At 44.3% G+C, this 27,270-nt stretch overlaps 1 protein-coding gene across 2 annotated transcripts in view; it reads left to right on the top strand.

Moving 5' to 3' along the window:
* The first annotated feature begins 23,293 nt into the window (after nt 1-23,293).
* TRIM66 (tripartite motif containing 66) overlaps nt 23,294-27,270 on the top strand; it is a 32,527-nt gene continuing 28,550 nt past the window's right edge. Inside the window, exons 1-4 of one of the 2 annotated variants that reach the window (XM_061201417.1) lie at nt 23,294-23,363; nt 24,848-24,995; nt 25,903-26,035; nt 26,353-26,469. In XM_061201417.1, the coding sequence (XP_061057400.1) occupies nt 23,355-23,363; nt 24,848-24,995; nt 25,903-26,035; nt 26,353-26,469 (407 nt within the window). In that variant the 5' untranslated portion in view covers nt 23,294-23,354. The remainder of the gene's footprint in view (nt 23,364-24,847; nt 24,996-25,902; nt 26,036-26,352; nt 26,470-27,270) is intronic. The other variant, XM_061201418.1, reaches the window with a different exon arrangement.

The raw sequence follows: 27,270 nt of genomic DNA, 5'->3' as shown, positions 1-27,270 counted from the left end.
TCCGTCCTTCACACCTCTATCAGGTTGATCTTCCTAAAACATGACTCTCATCCTTTCACTTACTTGATCAAAAAGTCTGATAGCTCCCTATTACCAACAGAATACAGCCCACTTGCCTTTCCAAACTAACCTCGGCTTCTTCCCTACACAAGCTTTCTACTGCAGCCAAACTTGGTACGTCCCTTCTACCTTTTTTCCTGTGCTAGTGCCATTTCTCATGCCTGGAGTACTCATCTTCTTTCTGACCAGATGTCCCGAAGCTTCCTCAACCTTTAAGCCCTACCTTATATTCTGCTTCTTCCCAGAACACTCCAGCCCACAGTGAGGATAACCAAATACACCTTGCAGTTTACAAAATGTGTCTGCCTGAGAGATCAACTCTACTAGCCCCATTTTATGAATGAGAGAGTTGAGGCACAGAAGGTTGACTGACTTGCCAGAGGCTATAGAGCTGCTAAGATATAGAGCCTGGGCCTAGCCTTTAGTCTTTTTTCTCCAGATCTCCTGCTTTTACCTTAGCGACTCCTCCCTCTCTGACCTCACAGCATTATGGGCTTCATCACTTCTTCAGTCCTTAATCACATATTGTCTGTTACCAGCAGAAAGAGAGGCCTTGAGAGTTGGGGGCAAGGCCTAGGAAGAGATCGTCCTCTATTTGACATCAAAAGTGGCCAGTAAGTGCACAAGTGATGAGCTGAGCTACCTAGAAACTACCCTTGGGAAGATGGTCTGTGAATGGAGGTAAGCTGGGCAGAGTTTTGGGAATGAAAGGTTACCTTCAGGTGTCTAGTAAATAGGGACTGAAGTAAGGACCAAGACTGCCCAGGGCATGGAGGTAGAGTCTGGTTGATGGGACACTGCTTCTGGATAGGTTTGTCAGGTTCCTTGGTTACAGAGGGGCTACATCCTATCCTTCAGGCCATCCTTCTGAATGGAAGGCCTCCCTGAGCGGACTAGCACTCTGTGTTGGGTTCTGTGCTCACCTAACATTCTCCTCATTGGTGGTTTGATCTCCAGGGTAGGGGGAGTGCCCTGGACAGTTGTCTGGTTTTGGTTTTCTAGCCAGCTCCCTCTTCTTCCCGAGGAAATCATGTAGCTTTAATGTAAGGCTCCTGTGGGGTTTGTCACTGTGGGTCAGCCAGCTCTGAGAGAGCAAACAAAGCTGAATTCTGTATGTACAAAGTTAAGTAGTAGCCAGACATGAGGCACGAGGTGATCTGTCCCTCCTCGCCAGGCACACGGGACGTGATGGTGCACATGACCCGTAAGAGGCCTCTTTCTCTGTGGCATCTCTTCTAAAGTAAAGCATGGCCTTGTGATATCTCAGACATCTGGGCTCCCCCAGAGGGTCAGGGCCTCAGAAAAATGCCTGTGAAATGAGCAGAAGGGAGAGGATGCCAGGCAGCAGCCTGGTGAGGCAGGTATATGCAGTGCTGACCTTTTTGCTCCCTCAGCCCTCTCTCCAGGTGGCCTTGTAAACATACTGCCACCCTGAAGAGGGCCCTGGTGGTCCCTCTCTCTTCCTCTCTTCTCTGGGTGCCTGATTTCATCAGCAGTCCTTCAGACAGCAACAACAGCATGGGTGCACCCAGCCTTGTTTTCTTGCTCTCCACCTTTAGACTTGGACATTTGGAAATATTATGTTGCTTTCCTTTTTCAAGTAGAAGATTGTTAACTTAAGATGGGAAGAGTCAGGATGTCTTTTCTAAGTGAGAATTTGAGAAAAACTCAGAAATCCAAATTTACTTCAGAAGGAATTTTAAAACTTATATGTAATAGAAAAGACAGTAAAACATGAAAGAAAATTTTGAAAAAAAATAAGTGTAAACATCTCAAATTATAATACCTTATAATGCTGTTTTCATGTCTGAATATTACCTTTCAGTTTTTATTTACATCTAGACATAGCTATCTTCAAAGCTGATGATCATAGTATGCAAATCCTTTTGTATTCTGCTTTTTGTTTAATACTATTACATTTTTTCTGTATCACTACCCAGTATCCATGATTATTATTTTTAACAGCTGAAGAGTAATTTATCTTCAGCACGTACTGTAATTTACTAAGCCATTTTCTCATGTATTTTGTTTTCTTGTTCTCATTGTGTTCTTTGCTATTGGAGAAAATGATGCAGTGAACATTTGTGTATATGTGGCTTTTTTCTTCTTCTGTTGAATAACTTGTCTAGGATAAATTCCCAGGAGTGAGATTGCTGTATTATAGGGTATAAACATTTTTATGATTCATTTTATGTTGCTATATGTATATATATATATATATATATATATATATTTTTTTTTTTTTTTTTTTTTTTTCCCCAAATGGATTGTACCTGTACCAATTTATGCACCAGCAGCATGTATAGTTTCCAATTTAAACTACACCAGGTTCAGGGTTTTTGTTTGTTTGTTTTGTTTTGTTTTTGCTTTTATCAGTAGTTTTTGATATACGGCAATATGGCATTTAGGGGAAAATTCATAGGACCACACAAGGTTTTCTTCATTACAAAGTAAAAATAAATATAACTCGAGGGCTAAGAGTCCTTCCTTTCTGTGTTGGATAGATTTTCAAAAGTCTCATTGTACTACGTGGCAAATGCATTCCTAACAGCTTTGTTGGAAGCTAGGATGGAAAACCCCGCTGCCATTAAACTCAGAATAGCAGAATGTGAAGGGAGGAATGCCAGGATCTTTGAGGGCAGTTCATCCAATAGCACAACAAATTCAACTGCTCCTCGGTTTTAATTTAATTTTAGATGATAAAATTCATGGAAAGAACACAAAAATTTTGGTTCATTTCCTACCTCTGTTTTCACTAGCTGACTGATTTTGAACAAGTAGCATATTCTCTTTGAGTCTTAGTTTTCTTGTCTGTATAGTGAAAAAATACTGAGATTCATTTGTTCATTTTAGAAATATTTATTGAGTGCATGCTATGTTCAGGCACTATATATAGGTGCCAGGCAAAGAGGGGAAGGTACCATGGTGAACAAGAAAGACAAAGTCCTGACCTAGGACTGTGTCTAAAACAGGCAGTGAACAAGTAAACAAACAAATAATATATCACATTCAACACAGTCTAGCATTAGAGTAGGTGCTCTCTCATTACTTGGTGTTTCTCCCTCCCATTTTTTCCCCTAAAATGTGTACAATTTTGATGATAATTTGTTCTGTACTACCCATGCAAACAATCTTTGAAATTCTAACTCCCAATGTGGCATGCAATGACCTGCTCTGTTATTCCTTGGCAAGGTTACAGAAACGCAGTTAATATCTCCCTTCTCTCACATCTGGGTGTGGGATATTAAAGGAGGTGGTTTGTAAGCAAGGTAATATAGGTGAGGTTTCCTGTCCGTCCTTCCAGTCTTTCACTTGATGTTTCATTTAGTTCAGGTCTCTTCATGACTTAAAGCAGAATTGATTGCTGGTATATTTTGTTTGACTCATGCTGTTTTCTTATGTTTTTTAAAATTTAATTGGTTGCCAATGTTTAAAAATTTAAATAAAAATCCGGATTTCTGGTGTTTTGAAAAAACTGAGACTTGGCAACACTGGACCCACACTCTTTATATGGCTTTCCCCTGGAGGCATTTGAATTGGCTACTCCTGGCTTAAGTACATTCTGCCAAACTATCCCCTTCACTTTCCCAGGTCAGGGGAGATAGGAAGGAGAGGGAAGAGCTAAGTTATGGTGAAAAGGAGGAAGAGGATAAAAAAGAGATCATTTGACCTTCCCCCCTTCTCCTCAAATCAGAGACCCATTGCTGTGCCTTTAATTTAACCTTTACCCTCATAGAGTTAATTCAATTGCTCTTCTAAGACAGAAATGAAATACTTATTTCTTTATATTCTTACCCTGGGTAGTGCCCACTGGTTTGGAAAGCTATGCCACCCCCCCAAATGCCCAGAATTGTTTTTCAGAGTCTAGTGCAGCAGTTCTCAAAGTGTGGTCTAAGGGCCCATCAGGGGTCCCTGAGACCCTTTCAGGGGTTCCACAAGGTCAAAACAATTTTCATAGTAATACTAAGATGTTATTTGCCCTTTTCACTGGGTTGACATTTGCACTGATGGTGCTAAAGCCAAAGCCAAAGACGAGTCAGTGTGTTCTTCACTGCCAGGCATTTGCTTGTAAAGAAAAGAAAAGAAAAAGAAAAGAGCCAGTTTCAGTGAAGAATGTCCATTTTTATTAAATTTCAATTCTTTTTTTTTTTTTAATAAATTTATTTATTTATTTATTTTATTTTTTGGCTGCATTGGGTCTTCGTTGCTGTGCGCGGGCTTTCTCTAGTTGCATTGAGCGGGGGCTACTCTTTGTTGCGGTGCGCTGGCTTCTCATTGCGGTGGCTTCTCTTGTTGGGGGCACAGGCTCTAGGCGCGTAGGCTTCAGTAGTTGTTGGCACGCGGGCTCAGTAGTTGTGGCTTGCGGGCTCTAGAGCGCAGGCTCAGTAGTTGTGGCGCACGGGCTTAGTTGCTCCGCGTCATGTGGGATCTTCCCAGACCAGGGCTCGAACCCGTGTCCCCTGCATTGGCAGGCGGATTCTTAACCACTGCACCACCAGGGGAGTCCCTACATTTCAATTCTTGAATACAAGTCTTTTTAATATTCTATGTGAAGAAATTGGAAGTATGCAAAAAGCGTCTCTGCTACTTACCAAAGTGACGAACTGCACTTGTGCTACTATTTGAGTTGCACGCTGCACTAGCCTTATTATTATTATTATTATTGTAGAACAATAGTTTTATTTGAAAGAACAACTGACAGACAAACTGTGATTATTCAGGCTTGGGAATTTGGCAGATATTTTCTCAAAGAATGAAGTGAGCCTGTCACTTCAAGGAAGAAAACTGACAGTATTTGTTGCCAATGATAAAATTTGAGTTTGCAAGCAAAAATTAGAATTCGGGTGAAGTTATAGCTGCCTCCATGAGTTTGACAACTTCATAATAGTTACAGAATTTTCTGATGCAATTAGAGGTGATATTAAAGAGTGTGATTTTTTTCTATAATGAAACATGTCAATATTTGCAGCATCTGTGTAAATCATTGAACCAATATTTTCCAAATCACCAATGCTTGGTGTTATAAAAATTATGCCTGGGTAAAAGAGCAGTTCAAAGTGTAAAACAGACCAGTGGATGTTAATATAACAGAGTAAGAAAAGTTCACTGATGTAGTTTCAGATTCCACATTACAACTAACCTTTAAGAAACAACCGCTTGTTAAATTTTGCAGTAGTATCAAAGAATATCCACAATTATCTGATAAGGCTACTAAAATACTTGTATCTTTTCCAACTGTGTAGCTGTGTGAGGCTGGATTTTCTTCATATACTGTAAACAAAACAACATGTAACAGATCGACTGCAGAAGCAGGTATGGAAAGCCAGCTTCTATTAAGTCTTCTGTTAAGCCAGACATTAATGAAATTTGCAAAAAGGGAAAAACAATGCCACTCTTCTCACTAAATTTATTATTTGAAAGTAGTTAATTTTTCCTGAAAAGTATGTTATTCATGTTGACTTGTAATAGGTTTATTGTTTTTTAATGAATTAATATTTTTAAATTATCTCAGTTTTAATTTATAATATAGTAAATGGCAGTAGATATAACCACATAAACAAAATCTCTTTGGGGTGCTCAATAATTAAAATATGTAAAGCAGTTCTAAGACTAAAAGGTCTGATATTCTCAAAGTCTAATGAAATAAACTCAACCACGTTTAAACCTTCTAAGAGAGATTGCCCTCACCTCGCCTACTATGGCTGCTCTCTGGGAAATAACTGCCCTTTGAGCCTCAGAATGAATTAGCGGTGAAAGCCCCCCCATTACTTTATTTAGTGGCATCTTGCTGGGCCCACCAGAAGCCTGGTCTCCCCCAACCCCCTTGTCCTTTGTCCTTAATGGGCTTGGCTCTGAAAGACTGTGGATTGAAGGTGAAAGTTCTCTCAAATTTGCATAATTACAGAGCTCCGGATTTGAATTAAATGATCTTTGGTTTTTTTCTTAAATAAGTACAAATATAAAACTAGGTGCACTCTTTCTGCTCTTATACAATTACAAAACCTAATACAGTTTATAAATTATAAAAAACCAAAACAATCAAATTAACAATGTTAATTTCATTTGCAGATGATGTGTTGCTAAACTGTCACTACAGCTTAAGTGTGGTGCACCCTGTTGTGGCTAAGTTTAGCAAACTTGTGCGACAGTGATGGTGCCCCCCTTTCCCCACCACCTTTGTCTATTCCAAGTACTGTGAAGCATTCATTCATTGTGTGCCATAATCTCATTTTAGCTTCATGTGGCAGGAGTGCATCATTTACATATTGTCTGCTCCTTTCTCTTCTCATTAGCCTGAGGCAAAGTAATACTGCTTGGTAAGAACTAGATCCTAACTCTTAACACTGCCTCTAAAATCTCATCATGATGAATATATAGATGATCCGGAATATTTATACTTTAAAAAACTCATCAGAATGAAACACTAATTTAAAAATGTTGGCGGAGAGAGCTCCTGAGGACATGTGTGTGGACCTCAGCTTGAGAATCATTTCAGTTTAGAGTATGGAATCTGAAATCAGACTGACCTGGATTTGAATTTGAATTTGAACTCTGCTGTTTACTGTCTGTGCAATTACCCAACCTCTCTGAACCTCAGTTTCCTCATCCTGTCTCTGATGGTTTTATTTAATTTTTAAAAATATCATAATCCCTATCTCCAAGGGTAATTGTGAGGATGGAGATAAAGTATATAAAGCATCTGGCATAAACTTGGCATTTAATAAATTTCCTTCTCTTTTCCAAAATGAACTTTTGGATCAAGCTTGTCCACTAATAAAGAGAGGCACAGGTAGATCTGGGACACTTGAAGGCAAACAAACCCTGTAATAAACACACAACCTAGCAAACCCCTCCAGGCTTTGTTTTCCACAGCAAAGATGCTGGACTGTCTTTTGGGCCCAAGTGAGAGGTTGAGTCTGTGCCCTGTTGTAGGGCATGAGCCTCCAGTTCTGGAGAGGGACATAGCCTGGACTTCTGAGGCCTTGGTCTCTGAGTCCTTTCTGGCCTGTCCAGGAATATCTGTCTCCCCAAAGAAGCAAATCACTCTGCTTTGTGCTTCACTTACAGGGAGTGGAGCTTGCTCGCTCTACACACTGCTTCACGCTTGAGGATACTAATGGAAAAGCCCCGGTTCTGGGCACATGCATGGGCATGGATATAGGTGTGAGCTTTATGGGGCGACCACTAGCTGACCAGAAACACAGAAGTGGACAGATAGAGGCTGTACTGATCTGCTCATTATGCCAACAGGACCTGCAAGATATAGGTGCCTGGCTCCTACCCTGTCAGCATTTGCTCTGTAAGGACTGCTTCCAGGGCTTGATCCAGGAGCTAGGGCAGGTTGCTGGGGTTCATGGGACTGTCCCAGATGGTAAGTACAAAAACACCACAGGTTCACCTCCTTCTATATAACAGGTCTCTTCCCATTTCATAGGTACTGAATTTCAGGTGTAGAAAGAATCAGAATGTAAGAGCCCAAGGGATACTCATTGCTGAAAGCAACTCTTTGGGGAATCTGTGAGACAAAGCAAATCCTCTTGATGCTTAATATATGTTTTGTAAGCTGGGATTTTTCATGTTTGGGATTTCCTTAAATTGGTGGCAGGCTAAGAAACCTGGGAAGATTTTGATTCAAGGTTTGGCTGACTCCCCAGAAGGAGAGGACATGTCCTGACCTACTGAACTTCCAAGGCAGGGGGAGAATGGCTGGGCTCCTAGGGTCAGTCAGGAACAGATTTTGAACAGACTCGCACTGACTAATGAACCATTCACCATCTAAGCTGCTTCCTTCTCCAGCAGGGAGGAGCTTCTGTCTTTCTTCTGAACGTCAGGTTTCCTAGGAAACAATCTCATTGAGAACTGTGAAGTCCTTGGAGACAAGAGCCAAGTCCCTTCGTTTCAGTATTCTAGCACAGGGCATGTAACAGAGATGCAGTGAGTGTCTGCTGAATGAACTCGTGGGATGAAAAAGCCAAATAAGTTGACAGCATTCAGAAACATCATCATTGTTGTTTGTTTTGTTGTCTGCAGTATTTTCAAAGTGATTTGTAGCACAAGTCTAGGCTATCTTTGAGGCATTATAGCACTGCAGTTGTCTTTAGATCTGAATTTCGAGGCCTCTAAACCCTTGGGCAAGCTACCTAAGCTCTCTGAGTCTCTGTTGAGAGTTCAGAGTACAGAATAGGTATTGTATACTTTGATTTTTTAAATTAATACATGATTTTTAAACTTACTACTTAGACTTAGTTCTTCCTTAAGCTTTTAATTTTAACTTACAAATCTTGTTGTATTTATAAATATAGCAAATTTAACAATCACTTTTAAAGGGCCTTTCATTAATATTTAAACATATTTACAGTTAATATTTGCTTTTATAAACTAAATTTTTAAAAATAATTCCATTGTCCAGCAAATAAGCATTCTAAATTACTTAAAGAACTATTGGAAATACAGTAAGTTAAATGTATAAATAAGGTGAATCTTAAATATGTCTTAAAAGTTCCAGCACTGTTGGGTTATCATCCAGAATATGGAAAGAACTCTTACAACTCAACAATAAAAACAAACAAACAACCCAATTAAAAACTGGGCAAAGAACTTGAATAGACATTTCTCCAAACAAGATATCCAAATGCCCAGCAAGCACATGAATATTAGTGCTTATTAGATAGATATTAGATAGATATTACTATCACTAATATTTAGGGAAATACAAATCAAAACCATAATGAGATACCACCTCACATCTGTTAGGATGGCTACTATTAAAAAAAAGAACAGAAAATAAGTGTTTGTGAGGATGTGGAGAAATTGGAATCCTGTGCACTGTTGGTGGGCATATAAAATGGTGCAGACTCCATGGAAAACAGTAAAGTGATTCCTCAAAAAATTTAAATATAGAATTACCAGCAATTCCACTTCTGGATATATACCCAAAGTAATTAAAAACAGGGACTAGAAGAGATATTTTTATGCCTGTGTTCATAGCAGCCTTATTTGCAATAGCCAAAAGGTGGAAGGAACCTGAGAGTCCATGGACAGATGAATGGATAAACAATTGTGGTATACACATATAATGGAATATTATTCAGCCTTAATAAGGAAGGAAATTCTGACACATGCTACAACATGAATGACCTTTGAGAACAGTATGTTAAATGAAATAAGCCAGTCATAAGAAGACAAATACTCTATGATTCTACTTACATGAGGTACCTAAAGTAGCCAAATTTATAGAGATAGAAAGTAGAATGGTGGTTGCCAAGGGGTGGGGGGAGGAGGGAATGGGGAGTTGTTTAATGATATAGAGTTTCAGTTTTGCCTTTTTTTTAATTTTAATTTTTCTATTGGAGTATAGTTGATTTACAGTGTTGTTAGTTCCAAGTTTTTCCCATTTTTTAATCAGGTTTTTGTTGTTGTTGTTGAGTTCTTTAGGTATTCTCAGTACTAGACCCTTATCAGATAAATGATTTGCAAATATTTTCTCCCATTCCATGGGTTGCCTTTTGTTTTGTTGATAGTGTCCTGTTAACATAGTGAAAGTTTTAAATCTTAAAGAAGTCCAACGTACCTATTTTTTCCAAAAGCCTGTGCTTTTGGTGTCATATCCAGGAAATTATTGCCAAATCCATTGTCATAAAGCTTTTCCCCTATGTTTTCTTCTAAGAGTTTTATAGTTTTGACTCTTATGTTTAGGTCTTTGATCTCACTTAAGATTTTTAACATGAACTAGGGACTTCCCTGGTGGTCCAGTGGGTAAGACTCCGTGCTCCCAATGCAGGGGGCCCGGGTTCGATCCCTGGTCCGGGAACTAGATCCTGCATGCATGCCGCAACTAAGACCTGGTGCAGCCTAAACAAATAAATAAACAAATAAAATACATTAAAAAAAACACAACAGAATGCTTTAAAAAAAAAAGGTTTTTAACATGTACTAATTATGCATGTCTCAAGGATATGTTTGACTCTAAAGTCAGAAAACTAAATTCATACTAGTGACAATTATTAGAATCATAGTGTTTGTTGCCAAGTTATTCTAAGTGCAAGGGAGAATGAAAACATAAGCTTTGATGTCAGTATATCTGGGCATCTGAGTGTGAGTCCTAATCTACCTGCCACTTAATACAGTAGTTGTATAGCTTGGTAAGTTTTCCTCCCTGTAAAATGGGGATGATGATAGTAGTAATTAACTTATAGGATTGTTATGAAGATTAAATGAGAACATACACATAAAACATTCTGTACTGTGCCTAGGATATAGTAAGAGACCAAGAAATGTGAAAAAATACCATTATTTAGAACTTGTGAAACTGAAGTGGAAAAAAATCTGTTAGATGCAAACATGCTTGACTTGGAACCAGAGAGGCAATTTCTTGAATATGTGGCATCTTACATTATTTAGTATGTCCTGCGGTCTGGCCAGGCTATTGTTACCTTCCATATTTGCATTTGTGGATCAGAGTGGAATAAGCTTCCTCTGCTACTTGGAGGTTTTAGGATTCTATGCTGTGTGGTATTTGTTGGTTTGTATGTCTATCTCCTTCACAGGTAGTTATTGACTTTTATGTACCAGGCCCTATGGAATTTAGGGTGCAGAGATGAAAAGACAGGGCCCTTGCCTTCAAGGAACTCATATTCTATTGAAGGGCAGATAACTAAACAGATGATAATAATACAGTGTGGTAAGAATGTGAAGAGAAGACTGTTTAAAGTTTAGGCAAAGGAACAATACCTTTGGGAGATTCTCCATGCACAAGGACTGGTGGATATCAGTTGCTCACTGAATGTTTTCTGAAGGACTAAAAGAATGTCACTCAAATGAGCTGACTGATGAAAAGCAGAGATGTCACCTATCTCTGGCAAGTCCAGTGAGATACCCAATACCTGAACTTAGATTCCTGTTGTAATTTGAGAAGCCATGCTTTGGGAGTTTGGTTCTTTGGAAAGAGCTTTTAGCACTGCCACTTTATCCAGCAGAATAGGAGTACAGACTTGCTAAAAGGCTTATCCTATTTCTGCCACTCCGGGGCTTTCAAAAGTTAAATATGGGAATAGGTAGAGGGTTGGCAGGGGAGATGGATAGAGGCTGAAGAATTAAATAGGTCCTTAGCATCAACGCTTCCAGCCAGTTGCGGCCACATTGCATGGGGATGAGTCCATTTCCATAAATCTATTCCTGCTGGTTGCTGGGCAGAACTGAGAAGTTGCTGAGTTGAATGGAAGAGGGGCTGTGCCTGAGCTCAGTGTCTGTCCAACTGGCTTTCAACTCTGATCCCTCAGTGGAGCCTCCCCAGGCCTGCATGTTTGCAGTGGGGCTCAGCACTGGGGGAAGGTGTGAGGTGGGCATCTTCTCATTCAACTGGGCTGTGCCTTTCATCTCTACAGTGCCACAGCCCAGCATAGAACCTGACACAGGACGAGGGCCTAAGTGAATATTTATTGAACAAATGATTTAATCAGTGGATCCACAAAGATCTCCCATGGCTCTTGCCTGGAAGGAAAACTTTTTTCACTTATGACACTGCCCCTTTCTAGTCCTCAAGTTGTGAGGTGCAAAACGCATTTATCAAGCACCTTCTGGTTGGCAGATGCTGTACCGAGTGCTTATGCCTGTATTATCTTTTCTAAACTTCACAACAACCCTATAAGGTAGGTATTATCCCCGTTTTACAGATAAAAAACCCTGGGAATTGTGATTATGTAAGGTCTAAGGTCTAAGTGTAAGGTCTAAGTGTAAGGTCAGGTCAAGTCAAACTCAAGTTCACCCATCTTTAAAGCTTGTGATTTGCGCTGTAGCACTTTGCTCAGGAGGAGATTCCACGCTCACCTGGAATCACTGAACTGATGGGGAGACTCCATGGAGAATCTTTGACGAGAGGACCAACCCTTCAGCCCGAGCCATCAGGTGCAGATCTTCCATTAATGCAGCCACAGCCTAACTGAGATTCTCCCCAGCAACTCCATCACACTAGGAAGTAGGTCTGCATTAGGTCTTAGGCTCTGAGGGGACCAGCTGGACCAGGTGTTTGAAAGCTGATGATGGGGACCAAAGCAAAGGCAGTAGTATGCTGAGCACACAATGTCTTAGCTGTGCTATGTGATGACTGGAGTGGAAGGCTCCAGAAAGGCTGGATATTGGAAACGGATCTACTCAGCCAATGAGAATATCTACTTGGGACTGTTTGCTTTTAAGCCTATTTGAAAATGGTCCCAGGTCAAATTCTACCTGGAAAGTTGGCCATTGAGTCCCCAAGTGATACTTTAAATAAATGTAGCAAGCTCTGAAGGAAGCTGGCATGCCTGAAACTGTTTACTCTGTGCTGGATCTGTCTTCAAAATTCTCAGGACTCCTATGGTTTTATGTGTTGTTTTAGGGGAGGAAAGCCATTACTTGAATATTTCCTTCCCCATGTGAATAAAAGGAACATTATTCCTTCTCTTCAAATCTACTAAAAGACATATCCTAGATGGGAGACCTTGACTCTGAGGTCCAGATTCCAGAATCTCTTTGTTTAGTATCTTAATTTTCCCAATCTCAGTGTGGATGATGCAGTCTACATATGGGCAGAGCCCTGGTCTGGAAGTCATGGGCCCTGGAGCTCGGTCTGGACTCTAGCACTAACTGACTGGGTGATCCTGGGTATTCTCTGGGACTGGACTTGAAGAGCTCTAAGAACACCAAATAACCACCATAGCCTCCTGCTTCCTGAAGCTAGTGATGGGTGACAGCATATCCCTTGAAAACTACAAATGCTGAAAGGGGGAACTATCTCTGTTCCTCAGTGGGCAGGCTTTGGGGCTTTGGGAAGATCCAAAGAGAGGGACCTGATGCAAGATGCTACAACCTCAGAGTCAGAGAGGGAAATGATACTTATCTTAATGAGCAGCTCAGCTGGAGGGGCTCTAATGGCCTGGGGTGAGAGCGGGAGGCAGAGGGGATGAGATCTCAGCACCAGGAGCTCGGCAGGCGAGGTGGCTGCTATTTGCTCGCTCCAGGTGATGAACAGTGTGTGCAACTATTGTGGGATCTGTTGTGGGCAGTGACCCAAGTTTCCCAGGTGGAGGGCAGGTTGCTGAGCTGGGCTGAGCTGGGTGTGCAGCAGGTGCAGAAGCTGGAGCTCCAGAGCCCTATCAGCAGGATGGTTTTTTAGTTCATGAACAGTTTCCCCACCTTAATTGGCTCTCTAGGGCCCTGGGAGTAGCACTGGTACCTCAGAACCGTTACTGGGAGAGCAATTCCCCTGGTGATGGGAAGGAGGCAGGCAGTGTTTTGGGGGATGTCCTTGCTGCTGCTGGCACTACTTGGAAAGCTATAGCTAGGGAGGGAGTTCAAGGTAGATGTGATTGATGGACAGGGTCTTGGAGGGGCCTCTTGTCTGCGGGAACTCTCATTCAAGAGGGACCAGTCACTGGTTAACTGCTATGACGGCTGGAGAGCAGGAAAGGCCCTTAGAGTATATCTCTAACCCCTCGTTGAATAAGTGGGACATCAGGATTCCAGAAAGTTCTAGAATTCTGCTGAATGTCACGTAATTGGTCACTTACAGAGAGCCAGAAAAAAAATCCAGCTCCCTTGCCTGCCAGTCTGGGGCTTGTCTGGGCTTCAGGGACAGTAGGAACCACAGACCTAGAGTAGGGTGCTGCCCTTGGTTCCCCCACTGGTCCTCTGTCCAGGCCCAGTTGGAAATGGAGACAGTGGCTTTGCATGGAGTATGTCAATGCATCAGCCCTTGGATTGACTCTTGAGATAGGAAGTGAAAAGAGATAAAGGTGCCACTCTATCAGATGAGGTGAATCCAGGGTCATCCTACCCATACCTTCTGCATTCCACTATGGGTACTTTCTTGACACAGAAAGCTTATTTCACAGTCAGGTGGTTCCTAGGAGCATGGGCTCTGAAGGCTGTGGATCATCCATCTCCAGCTGCAATCTGTCACCTGGCTCTTATTCCCAGATTCTGACTCTTGGCTTAGATCTGCTACCTGGCCCTGCCCCACAGTCCCTGGATCCCCCTGCCTGACCTTACTTCACCTATTGCCTTTGTGGATTATGCTCCCAAATCCTCTAGCTTCAACTCTGATCACTCTCTCCTATCCTGGGCCTGAATTTCTAGCTACCTAAAGGGCTCCTAATTGCTTGCAGTTCAGAACAGAAGCTTAGCATGGCCTTTAAGGCTCTTCCCAGTCTGACCCCATGCTAATTTCAGAGCCTCATCTGTCATTCCTCTGCATGAGCTAGCTTTATCACTCATTCCCTGAGGGGCCTTGTATTTTGTCACCTGTAATCCTCTGTTTATGGTGTTCCCCCCTTCTGAAATGTCCTTTCCTTGTTTGTTACATCCTACCCCAAACTGAAGTTCTAGCTCAAATGTGAGCCAGTTAGCAGAACTGGAGCACACAGGGATGGGAGTTGACTTGGGAATAAGCAGGATCCCCATTACCAGAATGGAACCTCAAAGGGAGAGACTAAAACAAAGTAGCTGTTGCTTTAGTTCGGGGGTCAGCAAACCTTTTCTGTAAAGGACTAGATAGAAAGTATTTTGGGCTTTGCAGGTCATAGAGGCTCTGTTACAACTACTCAACTCTGCCACTGCAGCACAAAAGCAGTCATAGACAATATGGAAATGAATGGGCATGACTGTGTTCTAATAAAAGTTTATTTACAAAAACAGGTGAGCTGTAGTTTTCTGACCCCTGTTTTAGGCTCTGCCTGGGGAAATTGGTGGATTTGAACCCGTGGGTGGCATCAAGTAGGAATAGCTGTGTAGGAGCCAGGCAGGGCCAGAAAAATATGGAAAGGAAATCACAGGTAGGGGATAGTGTTAGCATGAGGCACAGGGAGGAGAGGGCAGGAGGAACAGAAGGGCGTTAACTTTGGTTGGAATATAGGATTGCTTGAAGGAGAGAAGTAGGAACTCTGTTTGGAAAGGAAATTTAGAGCCAAATTTCCTTTCCAAACAGAAGGGTCTTGACCAATTTAGGCTATTCAGTAGACAGTGGGGAGCCACTGAAAGTTTTGGGTCAGTGGAATATAATCAAATCTGTATTTTTGAAAAGTCATTCTGGCTTCCTGAGAAGAATGATTGGAGGAGACAAGACTGGATGCAGTAAGACCTGCTAGGAAGCTACTGTAGTTGTCCAGGCCACTGGTTTCTGATTACTGGTCCTTGAACCAGTGCTGGTCTGGATGCCTAAGAATTATTTGGGAAACTTGCTAAAAATATAGATTCCTGGTCCCGTACCCACACCCAAGAGATTTGGATTTGGTAGATTTGGGATTTCTAACAAACCCTCCAGATTTGTGAATCATTGGTCCAGCTTGGCAGAAAGAGGCTTGATCCTTTTAAGAAGGTATGGATGCCAGAGAAAGTAGGATACAGGTACGATAAGATATGGCAACTGCCCTCTTCCTCCTCCCGTTACCTACCTCTGTTCATGGCAGCCCATCCACGTGACCCTTTTTCCTTCACACACCACCACTCCCCTCAGCATCCTACTTTGGTCATGTCCTCTTGCTTCTCTTTGAAACAACTCTTCTGTCCCTTTTTTTTTCCATTTCTACCCTCATTCAGGATCCCATTAATCCTTAACTGGACAAGCTTCCTTCCTGCCCCCTCCCCCGCCAATCTCCAGTCCATCAAGATAGTCATAAAGCCAGAACCTTTTTGGGTGGCCTTTGCTTTTAGGATAAATGTCAAGCTCCTTGGCTTAGCATGCAGGGCTCTTCAGGCACTTACTGTACTGCCAGTCTTTCCAAGTTCATTCCCTGTCACTTCCCCTCTGTGCTCTTGAAATTTGCCTGTACTCTGGGCTTTTGCAATTATCCTGGACTCGTAATCTTGCCCCATCCTAATATCTTTCCTCTAACCTGACCCTGTTTTTCCTTCCTCTTTCTCTCCCAGTTTGTGTGTGACTGTATCTCCCTGGGGGGAGGGGTAGAGTTAGCTGCCGAGGGACACCTCTCAGGACCTTTGTGCATTATAAATGTGTGTCTTCTCCATCTGAAGTCCTAATCCTCCGCTGTGACGGACAATTGGTCACTATGGCAACTGACTGTGACATCACAGGATAAGGACTTCAGGTGAAGTGGCAGGAGCAGGTGAGTGTGTAGGAGACAGGCTTTAATGTCTGTCGAAGCCCCCTCAACCCCACCCTCCTTCAGTGCCGGGGGCATGGAGGGCTATCTCGGGCTCCTGCTGATTTTTAAAATGCTGTGGTGAGAGTGTGTGCCTGGCATCTGCATGCTGCAGTAGTGTGGGGCTGACAGAGTGTGTCAAGTTGAGCTCTGGCTGTGCAGGCACCGCTGCTGCGTGAGCCTGTTATTCCATTCTGGATTGCTATTTTGATACCCAGATTGCATCATTCTTCCTACGTATAAACAGGGGGTCCCCAGGGCCCTGCAGCTACTCACTTCTCTACCAACACTGTTGTTGTGATGAGCTCTATTTAAATGAGCTGCCGGATCGGGGCAGGTTCCAGCCACACATGAGCACTGTCATTTTGGGGAACGTGGAGGGCTGAAGGATTTTTGGATCGAGTCCTAAAAGGCTGAGAGTGATGGCCTCCTGAGCTATGCAGAGGGCGACAGAGCTAGTTCCTGAAAGTTGAAAATCTCGTTTTCTTCCTTCTGAGCTTCTGTTCCAAGGCACCCAGAGGATTAGGAAGGAGATGCAGCTAGGAAGAGAGTCGCCTCTTTGAGGTCTCCCTCTTGCTGTTCAGTTTGGGAAAAATACTGCAGAGCCTTCGAGATAAACAGGAACAGGAGGAGTCAACCAAGCCCTTTCTTGCAGAAGCGTCTCAGGTGAGCTGGAGAAATGCAGCCCTGGCTGAGGATGCATCAGGGAAAGGAGGAGAGGACCCAGGCTGCTCCCCCTTCCCCACCCCGTACCCAGCTCCCTGAGGCTTAGGCCCTGCAGCCCAGCTGGCTGCAGAGTGCAGGGTGGCTGTTCCTGGGCACTTGGTAAGCACCATCCTCTGGGACCTGTGGTGGTCTCACCTGTCGCTCTTCTGACTTCTCCCCCAGGTGTTGCTCTAATCACAGGGCAGCAGGCCCCACAGGTAAGCCTGCTGGCAGCCAGGGGCAGGAGCAGAATCACCTTAGGATCGAAATCTGTCTTTCTAGCAGGGACTGGGCATCTGGGGAGTGGGTGCAACATGTTTCTCAAAGGTGGTGCTGCTCTGAGCTATGGGCTAGAGGAAGGCTTCGGGGGCTTGTGTTGTGGGGGCCTTAGCTGATGCCCAGTACCCTGGGGCTGCCTTGGGTGGGAGGGCAGGAATGGTTAGTGAGGATGGCCAGCCTGCCAGAGAATATAACTGGAGTGTTTTTTCTCCTTGCATAATGTCTGATAGAGGCATACCCCTGACAGAGGTAATCAGGGACTGCTCCGTGGTTCAAGGTGCCACCTGTGATTTACAAGGATCTGTGGTTTTTAGCTATGTCCCTCCCTCTCTCTGGGCCTCTGTGTCACCATCTTTATGATGAGGGAACTGGTAGATGAACAGTGGAAAAAGCTAGGTCTGGAAACTAGGTTTGTCCAGCTTCGGTTCTACAGGTGAGAGCCGGCAGTGGAGCATCAGTCTTCTCCAGATGGTGCCACTGCTCTATTGGAGTCAGAGCTTGGGCCCCAGCGGCAAAGTTTCATGGAGCCCTGGACAAGAGCTCTAGAATGAAGGGCTTTTTAACCCTCAGAGGGTTGCTTAGCACTGAGCTCAGGCTTATGTGCATGTGTCCCTACCTGGTGGGCTGAGCTGACCCATGCTAGTTTTCTGAGACCTCCTTGGGATTTCTTTCCCACCCCAGCCCTATGCCCAGGTTGCCTTGGCACTGCCGTTCATGTCTAAGGGTGGACTACCTAGTCTTGGCCCACCTCCCTTGCTGCCTCACTAAGTCCTGGACTCAGCACACTCTCTAGGCCCCAGCAGCAGTCGTTGTAGTGCCAAACCTCAGGCTGCACCCTAAGCCTGCTCATGGGTCCTTCAGTGAAGCTGGGAGTTAGGGGACGCAAAAGGTGTCCTCCAATTCCCCACCAACCCCCAGGGTACCTAGGTATCAGGACACCCTTCTGTCTGTTGGGCATCTGCCCTCTTCTCTTCTCTGCCAGAGGGGAAATACATGACGGCTGCATTCAGAGTCTTTCTTAACTTGTTGGAGCCTCTTTAAAACTGGGTGAGCTTGTCTTTCTCAGCTGCATGATACAGGGGGCAGATCTATCTGGCTCAACCACAGGGGAAAGGGGTACTCTGTCTTTGGCACTGGTCCTCAAACTTGGTTGTACATTCTAATCACCTGGGGAAATTTTTTTTTGGTAATAAATTTATTTATTTATTTATTTATTTATGGCTGCATTGGGTCCTCATTGCTGGGTGTGGGCTTTCTCTAGTTGCAGCGAACAGGGGCCACTCTTCGTTGCGGTACAGGGGCCCCTCATTGCGGTGGCTTCTCTTGTAAAGCCCGGGCTCTAGGCGTGCGGGCTCAGCAGCTGCGGCGCATGGGCTCAGCCGCTCCGCAGCATGTGGGGTACTCCCGGGCCAGGGCCCGAACCCGTGTCCCCTGCACTGGCAGGCGGACTCTCAACCACTGCACCACCAGGGAGTCCCCTCACCTGGGGAATTTTAAAAAATACTGATGCCTGGCTCCTACCTCCTGAAACTCTGATTTAATTGATAATGGGATGTGGACTGGACATCAGGATGTTTAAAAATACCTCATATGATTCAAATATGTAACAAAGTTTGAGAACCACTGGTCTGTAGAATGAAACTGCCCCCAGATTTATTTTTTCTAGGCAGAAAAACTCTTGCTTCATTTGCCTTTTCTCAAAGATCATATTTCTTAAAACTTTAAGCATAGCTGGGGCTGGCTTCCAGCTCCTTCTCGATTCCAAGTTCAAAGCTGGGTCTAGGTCATCATTAGAGTCTGATCATTATTATGGAATATTTTACTTAAAATCAAATCATTTAGTTAATTAAAATAAAATTACCTTGTTTATTTACACTTGAATTACGAGTATAGCGTAGTGGACAGGGCTGAGTTTTAGAGGTGGACAGACTTGGGCTCCAATTGTAGTTCTGCTTCTGCTTTCTATGATCTTTGGTAGGTGACAACTTCTGGGAGCCTCAGTCTATCCAACTATGAAATGGGGACAATCCCTACCTCTAAGAGTTGGTTTGACGATTATATAAGACAGGTAAAGTGCCTAATATAGGGAGTGGTGGTAAAAGAATAATTTGCCCCATACCTCCCAGGGACCAGAAGTGCTCACTCTTGTGACAGATGGACTGAACATCTTCAGTTTTCAGAGAACCTCTGGTGCCTGTGTGTTCTTCATTCTGGAAGCAGAAGCCCACCCCCTTTGGGGATGGTTGTGTGGCCTCTGGGCCCTGGTCCTACATTTCTCAGAACTGATGTTCCTCTGTATGAAATAGAAGCTCAATGCTGTTGCTTGAATAATTCAAGTAGAAAGAAAAAAGCAATATATCTAAATAATATTTTATGTAATATGTGATTTAAATATGTATTAAAAACTAAATTAATGTTAAATATTGTAAGTTGATGTTTGGTCATTTTATATATATCCACAGCCCTAAGAGTTCATGTATTCTAGTTGTCTAAAAAAACTTTGTTTTGGTATCCTCATTGAAAAATGGGGAACCCTCTTTAAAAAACAAAGAGCTCAAGGTTGACACAGCTCGATGGGGGTTAGGGACCTTCTGAGGGAAGATAAGAATTTCTGGGCAAAAGTTGTGACACAAAGAGAGCCCATGTCCTCTGTGTCCACTCTGGTCCCCATAGTTGCCCTGGTACCTGTGTGTATCACCGCCATGGTTCTCCAGCCCTGCTGTCTGCTGCAGCAGCCCCTGTTCAGACTGGAGGAGGTCTTAGATCCAGGCCGCCCTCAGCCACAAGCCTGTCCCTGACTTGCTGACAAAGGTGGTTGTCTGTCCCTTCCCATCTTGCCCAGGGGAATATTTCTGAAGCCTGGTTGCAGTAGGCAGAGGAGGAGGGTTGGATAATCCATACTTCCCTTCTATTCCCATTCCCCTCATTTAAGGATGTAGAAAGTACAGTTCAGAGAAAAGGGGTCACTTACCTAAGGTTGCACAGTTAGTGACAGTCCTGGGCCTGGAACCCACATCTTCCAGTTCACAGCCTTTCCCAAGCCGCACACCTCTGCTCTGGATCAGACCTGATTCCTTTATTTTCCTGGGCTGGTTTTTTCCACCACCCCGAAAACTTCCAAATGGCTTTTGACTACTTTCATTGGCTGTGAGTGTAAGGAACACACGTGGAATACTAAAACCCACAAGAAACAAAAATCATGCAATATCTTTTAGTGTCAATTGTGGATTATTTTTGTATGTAGGCATATGAACAGATAGTTAAAATGCAATGTGATATTTGTTTTACTAGAAGGATGTTCAGGATGCTGTGGGAACCCCAAAGAGGGAATAATTAACTCTTCCTAAGGGAAATCAACCCTGCTTCTCAAAAGTAGAACATTTGAAGAAGTTTGGAAGGAAGAATAGGAGTTTATCTGAAAAGGAGTGGGGCAACAAGACAGAGTATTTTAGGGAGAGGGAACAGTACTTTCACAAACATAGAGCTATGCAAAGGTTTGGTGCATTTAGGGATAGCAGAGGTATTTGGCATGGCAAGGACATAGGGTGTGTGGCAGGTGAAGCTAGAGATGAGACTAGAGAGAGTTAAGGCCAACTTGGAAAGGGCCTTGAGTGACAGGCTGAGGGTTTTGGTCCTTAAGGCCAGGGGAGATACAGGATGTGTGATGGGGCCTTGTCTGATCTATTCAGTTATTTCTCTTTTTCTCATGATGATAATGAGGCTGTGTGACTATGACAAATGTTTGAGCATCTGGTACCAGGGAGTCGGAAGCCTTGTGGAAATTATTTTCACCAATTAGAACAGCATTTCTGACCTGGGAGTAGATGAGGAGGATCTTCCCTGGGCAGCCAGGTGGTAGGGAGGGACAGTCACGTGATGCCCCTGGGTGATGCCACCTGTAGAGAGCATCCTTCTCCACCTCTGGCCACTGTTTGTTTATTTATTTGTTTATTTATTTATTTATTTATTTATGGCTGTGTTGGGTCTTCGTTTCTGTGCGAGGGCTTTCTCTAGTTGTGGCAAGCGGGGGCCACTCTTCATCGCGGTGTGCGGGCCTCTCACTATCGCGGCCTCTCTTGTTGCGGAGCACAGGCTCCAGACGCACAAGCTCAGTAATCGTGGCCACTGTTCTTGACAGGCAGGAGAGTATCTAGGAGATTGCAGATCCAGTTCTGTCGTTAAAGTCCATGACTCTTGGAGGCTAGGGGAGGGTTTTTTTGGGGGGCAGGGGAGCGGAGTGGTAGGTGGGGGAAAGAAGAGTACTAAAATATTATTTTGCATGATTTTGTAGATTTTGATTTTTCCAGAATATATCAGTTAGCTTTTGCTGCATAAAAAGCCACTCCAAAACTTAGTGGTTAAAACAACAACCAAGCTTTATTTATGATTCTATAGATTGAGGGTTTGGGCTGGGATGCTCTGGGTAGTTCTTCTGGGCTGGGCTGGGCTGGGCTAATCTCTGCTGTGCTTACCCATGTCTGTGTTCAGCTGGTGGGTCAGTTGGGGCTACCTGGTTTGTGACGGCTGCAGGTGGGACACCTGAGACAACTGAGGCCTCTCTCCACATGTTTTCTCATCTTCCAGCAATCTAACCTGGGGTTGTTCACGTGGCAGTCTTAGAGTTCTGAGAGCGAGAGCAGAGTCATATAAAGCCACTTGAGGTCTAGGCTTAGAACTTATTCAGTGTCATTTTTGCTGCATTCTGTTGGCCAAAGCAGGTCATGAGGGCAGCCTAGCTTCAAAGGATAGAGAAGACTCCACTTTTAATGGATAGGATTGCAAGGCATGGACACAGGGAGGAGAAGAATTTGTGACCACTTTTTCAGTCTCTCTCTCAGACTATCTGACTTTCATCACCTGGGAGAGTTGATAATTGAGGTTATTGCCCTACCATGAATGGGATATGAGAAATCTTTTGAATTCAAAGTCAACATTCATGGAGGATCATGTGAATTCTCAAGTATTGTTTAATTCAGTCCTCATAGCAACTCTTGTTTTTCCTTTCTATTTTACATATGAAGAAACTGGGGCACAGAGGAGTTAAGTGAGATTAAGTGACTTGCCCAGCCAAGGTCGCTGAGTGGTAGACCTGGTGTTTGGGCTTAAGTTTGTCTGCCTGCAAGTCTAGAGCAACTGCCATTGTATCATTTTGGTGATATGGGGCAGAGAAGACTGTGGTGGTATTGCTGCATGCACTGGCATGGCCAGCCCCTTTTCAGGTTGTCCTCATCCCTGGGCGCAGGCACCTGGCCCTCCTCAGGAAGCTCATCTCCTTGTACCCAGTGAGCTGAGTGCCAGTGGGGTGGACCTGAAGTACTACAATCTCCAGGGTGGCAGTGTCATGCTGCTTATATAGTTCAGGAGTCCACCATGCTGCTGAATGTGTTGGAGACGGCTGCATTTCTCTGGGGAGAGGGGAGTAGGACAAGATGTTCATGTTCATGGGTGAAACATACATATATGTGGTGCACCCAACATGGACTGCATGGAGAAGGCCCAGCAAAACCTCTTTGAGCCCCAGAGGCAGACCAATTGGTATTGGTTGTAACAAGAGAAAAATACCTCCTAGATGAGCAGGCAGGGAGTCCTTGCCTTTCTCTGGCTAGAACCTTCTTGGAAGCTCTAGCTTTGAGGTCTTTAAAGTAATTCTACTACACAGTAATGTAAATGGCTGGAGCTGTGCCCTGGGCTAAACTGACCCCTTTGAACTTAGCCAGTAGTGGGAACTAGGCTCTCAGGACTGTGGAATGCAGAGTGGGAGCAGCAGGAAGGCACCTGATTATCAGAACTGGAGCAGGGTTGGGCCTGTAGTAACATGGCTTGTAGGGAGGAAAGGAATGTAGCATCAGGCAAAGATGAGGATGTGGGAAGTTCTGTAGGGCAGGCTGCTAATAGGATGTTCATGTCCAGAGTACCTAGACGGTAAGTGCAGGCTATGGCATCAAACATATTTCATTTTGGCACAAGTGGTATTGGTACATACCTTGGTGTTGTGTATTAGAAAGCCTTGTGTCTAGGTCCTATGTTATGTATAATCTGCAGTGTTGCCCTGACTTTGCTATCTTTCCCACCTTCTCCCAGAGCTCATCTCCTGTCCTGGGTGTAAGCGAGTATACCTTACCAGGGATGTAACTGAACATTTTTTTGCTGCAGTGCTTTTCTTCTGAGCAATCCAAGATGGCCAGGGTAAGTCAGGACAAGCAAAGAAACAGCTGATCCTGTTCAGAAATCTATGGGACCCCTGTCCATAAGTCTGTCTGTCCAACCATCACTCCATCTGACTTGTTACCTTCCACCAGTTTGCCTAATCATCCATCCATCCATCCATCCATCCATCCATCCATCCATCCATCCATCCAACCATCCATCCATCCATCTATCCATCCATCCATACTTCTATCCAGAAGAGAATCAAAATGTTTCAGTTGGGGAAGCAAAATTGGGGTGTTTTCTGTCTCGTATAGCTCTTACTGAAAACTATGGGTACTGAGCTTTTATTCCCCACCCTCCACCCACCCCGGCGCACTGAGTTGAAACTCATGCACCAGCCTGGGTTAAATGGGTTCATCAATTATGCTTATATTTAACGACTAATGCCTGAGTTTCTGAAATTTCACATCACTTACTGACTGGTATCCCTTCTGTTCCTTTCTCCACTGGGGTATCCTTGCCACTACATTTTATTCATTTGCCATTTTACTTACTTGCACCTGTATTAAATTCTTACTGAATGTCTGATATGCCAGGGCCTGTTCTGGGTGCTAGGAAGACAGAGACCCATGTCTCTACCCTCAAGGAATTCATAGTTTGGTTAGTAAAACTTGTATTTCTCCTCTTTTTTCTTTTTCTTGCTGTGGGTTTGTCAGATCCCAGTGTGAGGACAAAGCTGTCAGAATCCACATCAGTTTGGTTGCCTGTATTATTCAGGCACAGACAGACTAATTTTTCTTCTTCTCCACCTTTTATATCAGCCCTGCATGATATTTGCTGACCAAATGAATGAACATTTGTACTAGAAGAAGGCTAGGGACTCTTGGTCCTGGCAAGCCGCAGCAGTGGAAACACAGCTCTGAGAGTTGGTCCATCTTACTTTTTCCTGGCTGTATATGATCATCTTTTTGTGTACTCATACAGCTGCAGCTTCTTCCTCTCCATAGGCACGTTGAAGTTTTTGCTTTCGCCTGTGCTTTCCATTTTCCTCCCTTGTCTGCCTGGTGAACTTCTACTTGTCATTCAGTATCCAACTCAAATGTCACCTGTTTATGGAACCTGTCCTGGCCACTCCTAGATGGAACTCCTGGAAACCTCGCTTTGCTTCCTTAGCACTTGGTGCATCCTTTCATCACAGCATTACCCACTGAATGTCTGCCACCCCGTCCAGGCTGTGTGTACCTTGAGAGCAGATCCTTGCCTTATTCATCTGCGTATCCTCAGCTTCAGCACAGGACTTGTGTGAATAGCTCCTGAGGGCAGTACTCTTAGTCACAAAGGGTGCTTTCCTTCACACGCCCCTGCATGTCACTCCCAGGCAGCTCTCCAGAATTGACTGCACTCCAAAATAGTGGAGGAACAGCCCTGCAGGACCCCAGTCCCTAGAGTATTTACCACTCATACAAGCAGGCCCAAATGATGAAGATACTGTCAGTAATTCCAGAACTCTCTACCTCTAGAACTGCTCCGAGTGCAAGGAGAAGAGGGCGGCACACATCCTCTGTACCTACTGCAACCGCTGGCTGTGCAGCTCCTGCACGGAGGAGCACCGGCATGGCCCTGCCCCTGGGGGCCCACTCTTTCCCCGGACCCAGAAGGGATCTCCAGGTATCACTCCTCACCCTCTCCACTAGCTCACATGCCCTTAAGTTGTACCGAACCATAGAATCTTTGGAGAATAGCTCTCTGACCTCGTTTCCCTGCTGGGGGGGAGGGTAGGGGTGGTCTCAGAGCCTTTCCTGAAGGAAAGCTGTCCCCTGCAGAGTCACATCACAATGTAAGCTCACTCTAGGCTCTCCCTGCTGGGGGGGCGGAGGGGGAGTGGGTGAGGGTGGGTGAGGTGGTGCAGGGAGGAATAATCTTGAATTACCACGGAAGCTAATTGAGTTCCCTATCTTTTACCTCTGTTTCAAGCAAGCAACCCTCACTTCTGTTTAGTTACTTGATTAATTCAACAGCCTGGATCAGGGTTTGTCCATTTATCCATCCAGCACCATCTGTTTTAAGTGACAGTCTTCTTGAAAGTCTTTTCTCAAGGCCCTTGAACTGTGAGAAGGGTTTTAACCTTCGTCAGACAGGAACCAAAGTTCATGACCCATGTGATCTGGTCTGGAGCCTGGCAAGGCTGGGTAGCTTGTTTCAGCCTCACCATAACAGAATCCTGGTTAATGAGGAGGTTTAGGTTGAGTTTTAGAGGACTCACTATTCTGCAGGAGATCCATGTGCAGCAGGTAGCAAGCACCTTCCTCAGGCTCACCAGGGGGTGGGATGCCTGGGGCTTGATGGCCAGTTATTTCTGGACAGCTGGGCAAATCCAGCCAGTCTAAGCCTGCCTTCCTCCTTGTGTTCCTGGAACCTCACTGGCCCAGAGAGAGGCCTCTCTTACTTTGCACCACCTTCCCTCCAAGCTCTGTGTCTTCCCTGTGTCCATAGAGGGCTGAGGGCTGCTCAGTGGAACTTAACTAAGAGGTTTTCCTGAGCAAGAGAAGCCCACACTCTCCATCTTCTCTGGCAGGAGTGAATGGTGGTTCTGGAGACTTCGCCTTGTACTGTCCTCTACACACACAGGAGGTGCTCAAGCTATTCTGCGAGACCTGTGATGTGCTCACATGCCATAGCTGCCTCACGGTGGAACACAAAGAACACAGGTGGGGCCGGCTGGCTGCCCAAAGGGGAACTGGGAGGGCTCTGGACTCTCTACCTATGAGAGCGCTGGGCTCCCAGTACATCAAAATCCTCTCCCTGCTCAAGCCAACCTTCAGCCCCTGGGCTGAAGTTTTTCCCTGTTCCTGTTGTGGGCTTTCTCTGGAGAAGGCCTGAAGGGCCAAGAGTCTCTGACTCACTATGTGTAACCCCAGCCTCCGTGGACCTGGCTGAGACAGTGCACTGTGGGGATTCTCGCTTGGCTGGCATGCTCAGGGTAAGACTCAGTCCTCCTCAGCTTTTTCTCTGCCTCCTACTCTAGGTGTAGACATCTTGAAGAAGTTTTGCAAAACCAGAGGATGCTTCTGGAAAGTGTGACTACACAGGTGGCGCATAAGAAATCTAGTCTACAGACATCTGCAAAGCAAATTGAGGACAGGTAACATTGGCTAGCCCCTTGCCAGCCCTGGAAATGCCCTGTTCCCTCTCATCCTGGGTCACAGTACTAGGATGGAGTACTTATGAGGAAGACATGCAGACATTGGCATATGTCCTGGCCTTAGAGGTCTCAGGGCCAGGAAGGGGGTTTTGGGTCATCACTTGGTGAATGGGGCCAAGCTAGGTCAGGATGATCACAGTGAGCCTGGGCTAAAGTACATGCCTTCTGAAAGTGGCCATGAACTAGCCAAAGGTAGGTGCTTAAGAACAAGGGCACAGAGTAGATATTGGGGAAAAGAGTGCTGCTTATAATGTGGGTACAAGTCAGTGGCAATCTACCCTTTATCACCCCTTTCCCAGTGTTTTCCATATAAACCTACACATGACATGAAATCATCAGTATTTTCTGTGGAAAGAGAAATAAGTATGTACTGAGAGATCATCACGACAGGCACTGCGTTGGGCATCATGCATGCATCATTTTGATCAATTCTTATAATTCTTTGAGTTGGGGTTATCACCATTCTACTGATGGGGAGGCTAAGGTTCAGAGAGGTTAGGTGACTTGTCTGAGATCACACAGCTAGTCAGAGACTGAGCTGGGTTTGAAAGCTAGGTCTATGTGGCTTCAAAGCCCATGTTTGTTTTTTTTTAATGGCTTTTTAAAATGGCTTTAATGACTTTATATATAATTTATATACCATAAAATTGCCCTTTTAAAATGTACAATTCAGTGAGGTTTTTTGTGCATATTGATAGAGTTATACAACCATTATTACTGTTTACGTTTTTTTTTTTTAAT

This window comes from Eubalaena glacialis, chromosome 10 (assembly GCF_028564815.1).
Source record: "Eubalaena glacialis isolate mEubGla1 chromosome 10, mEubGla1.1.hap2.+ XY, whole genome shotgun sequence".
Classification (NCBI taxonomy): Eukaryota; Metazoa; Chordata; class Mammalia; order Artiodactyla; family Balaenidae; genus Eubalaena; species Eubalaena glacialis.
Note: the sequence above shows the minus strand (reverse complement) of the source record. Positions and strands in the feature narration are given on the sequence as shown.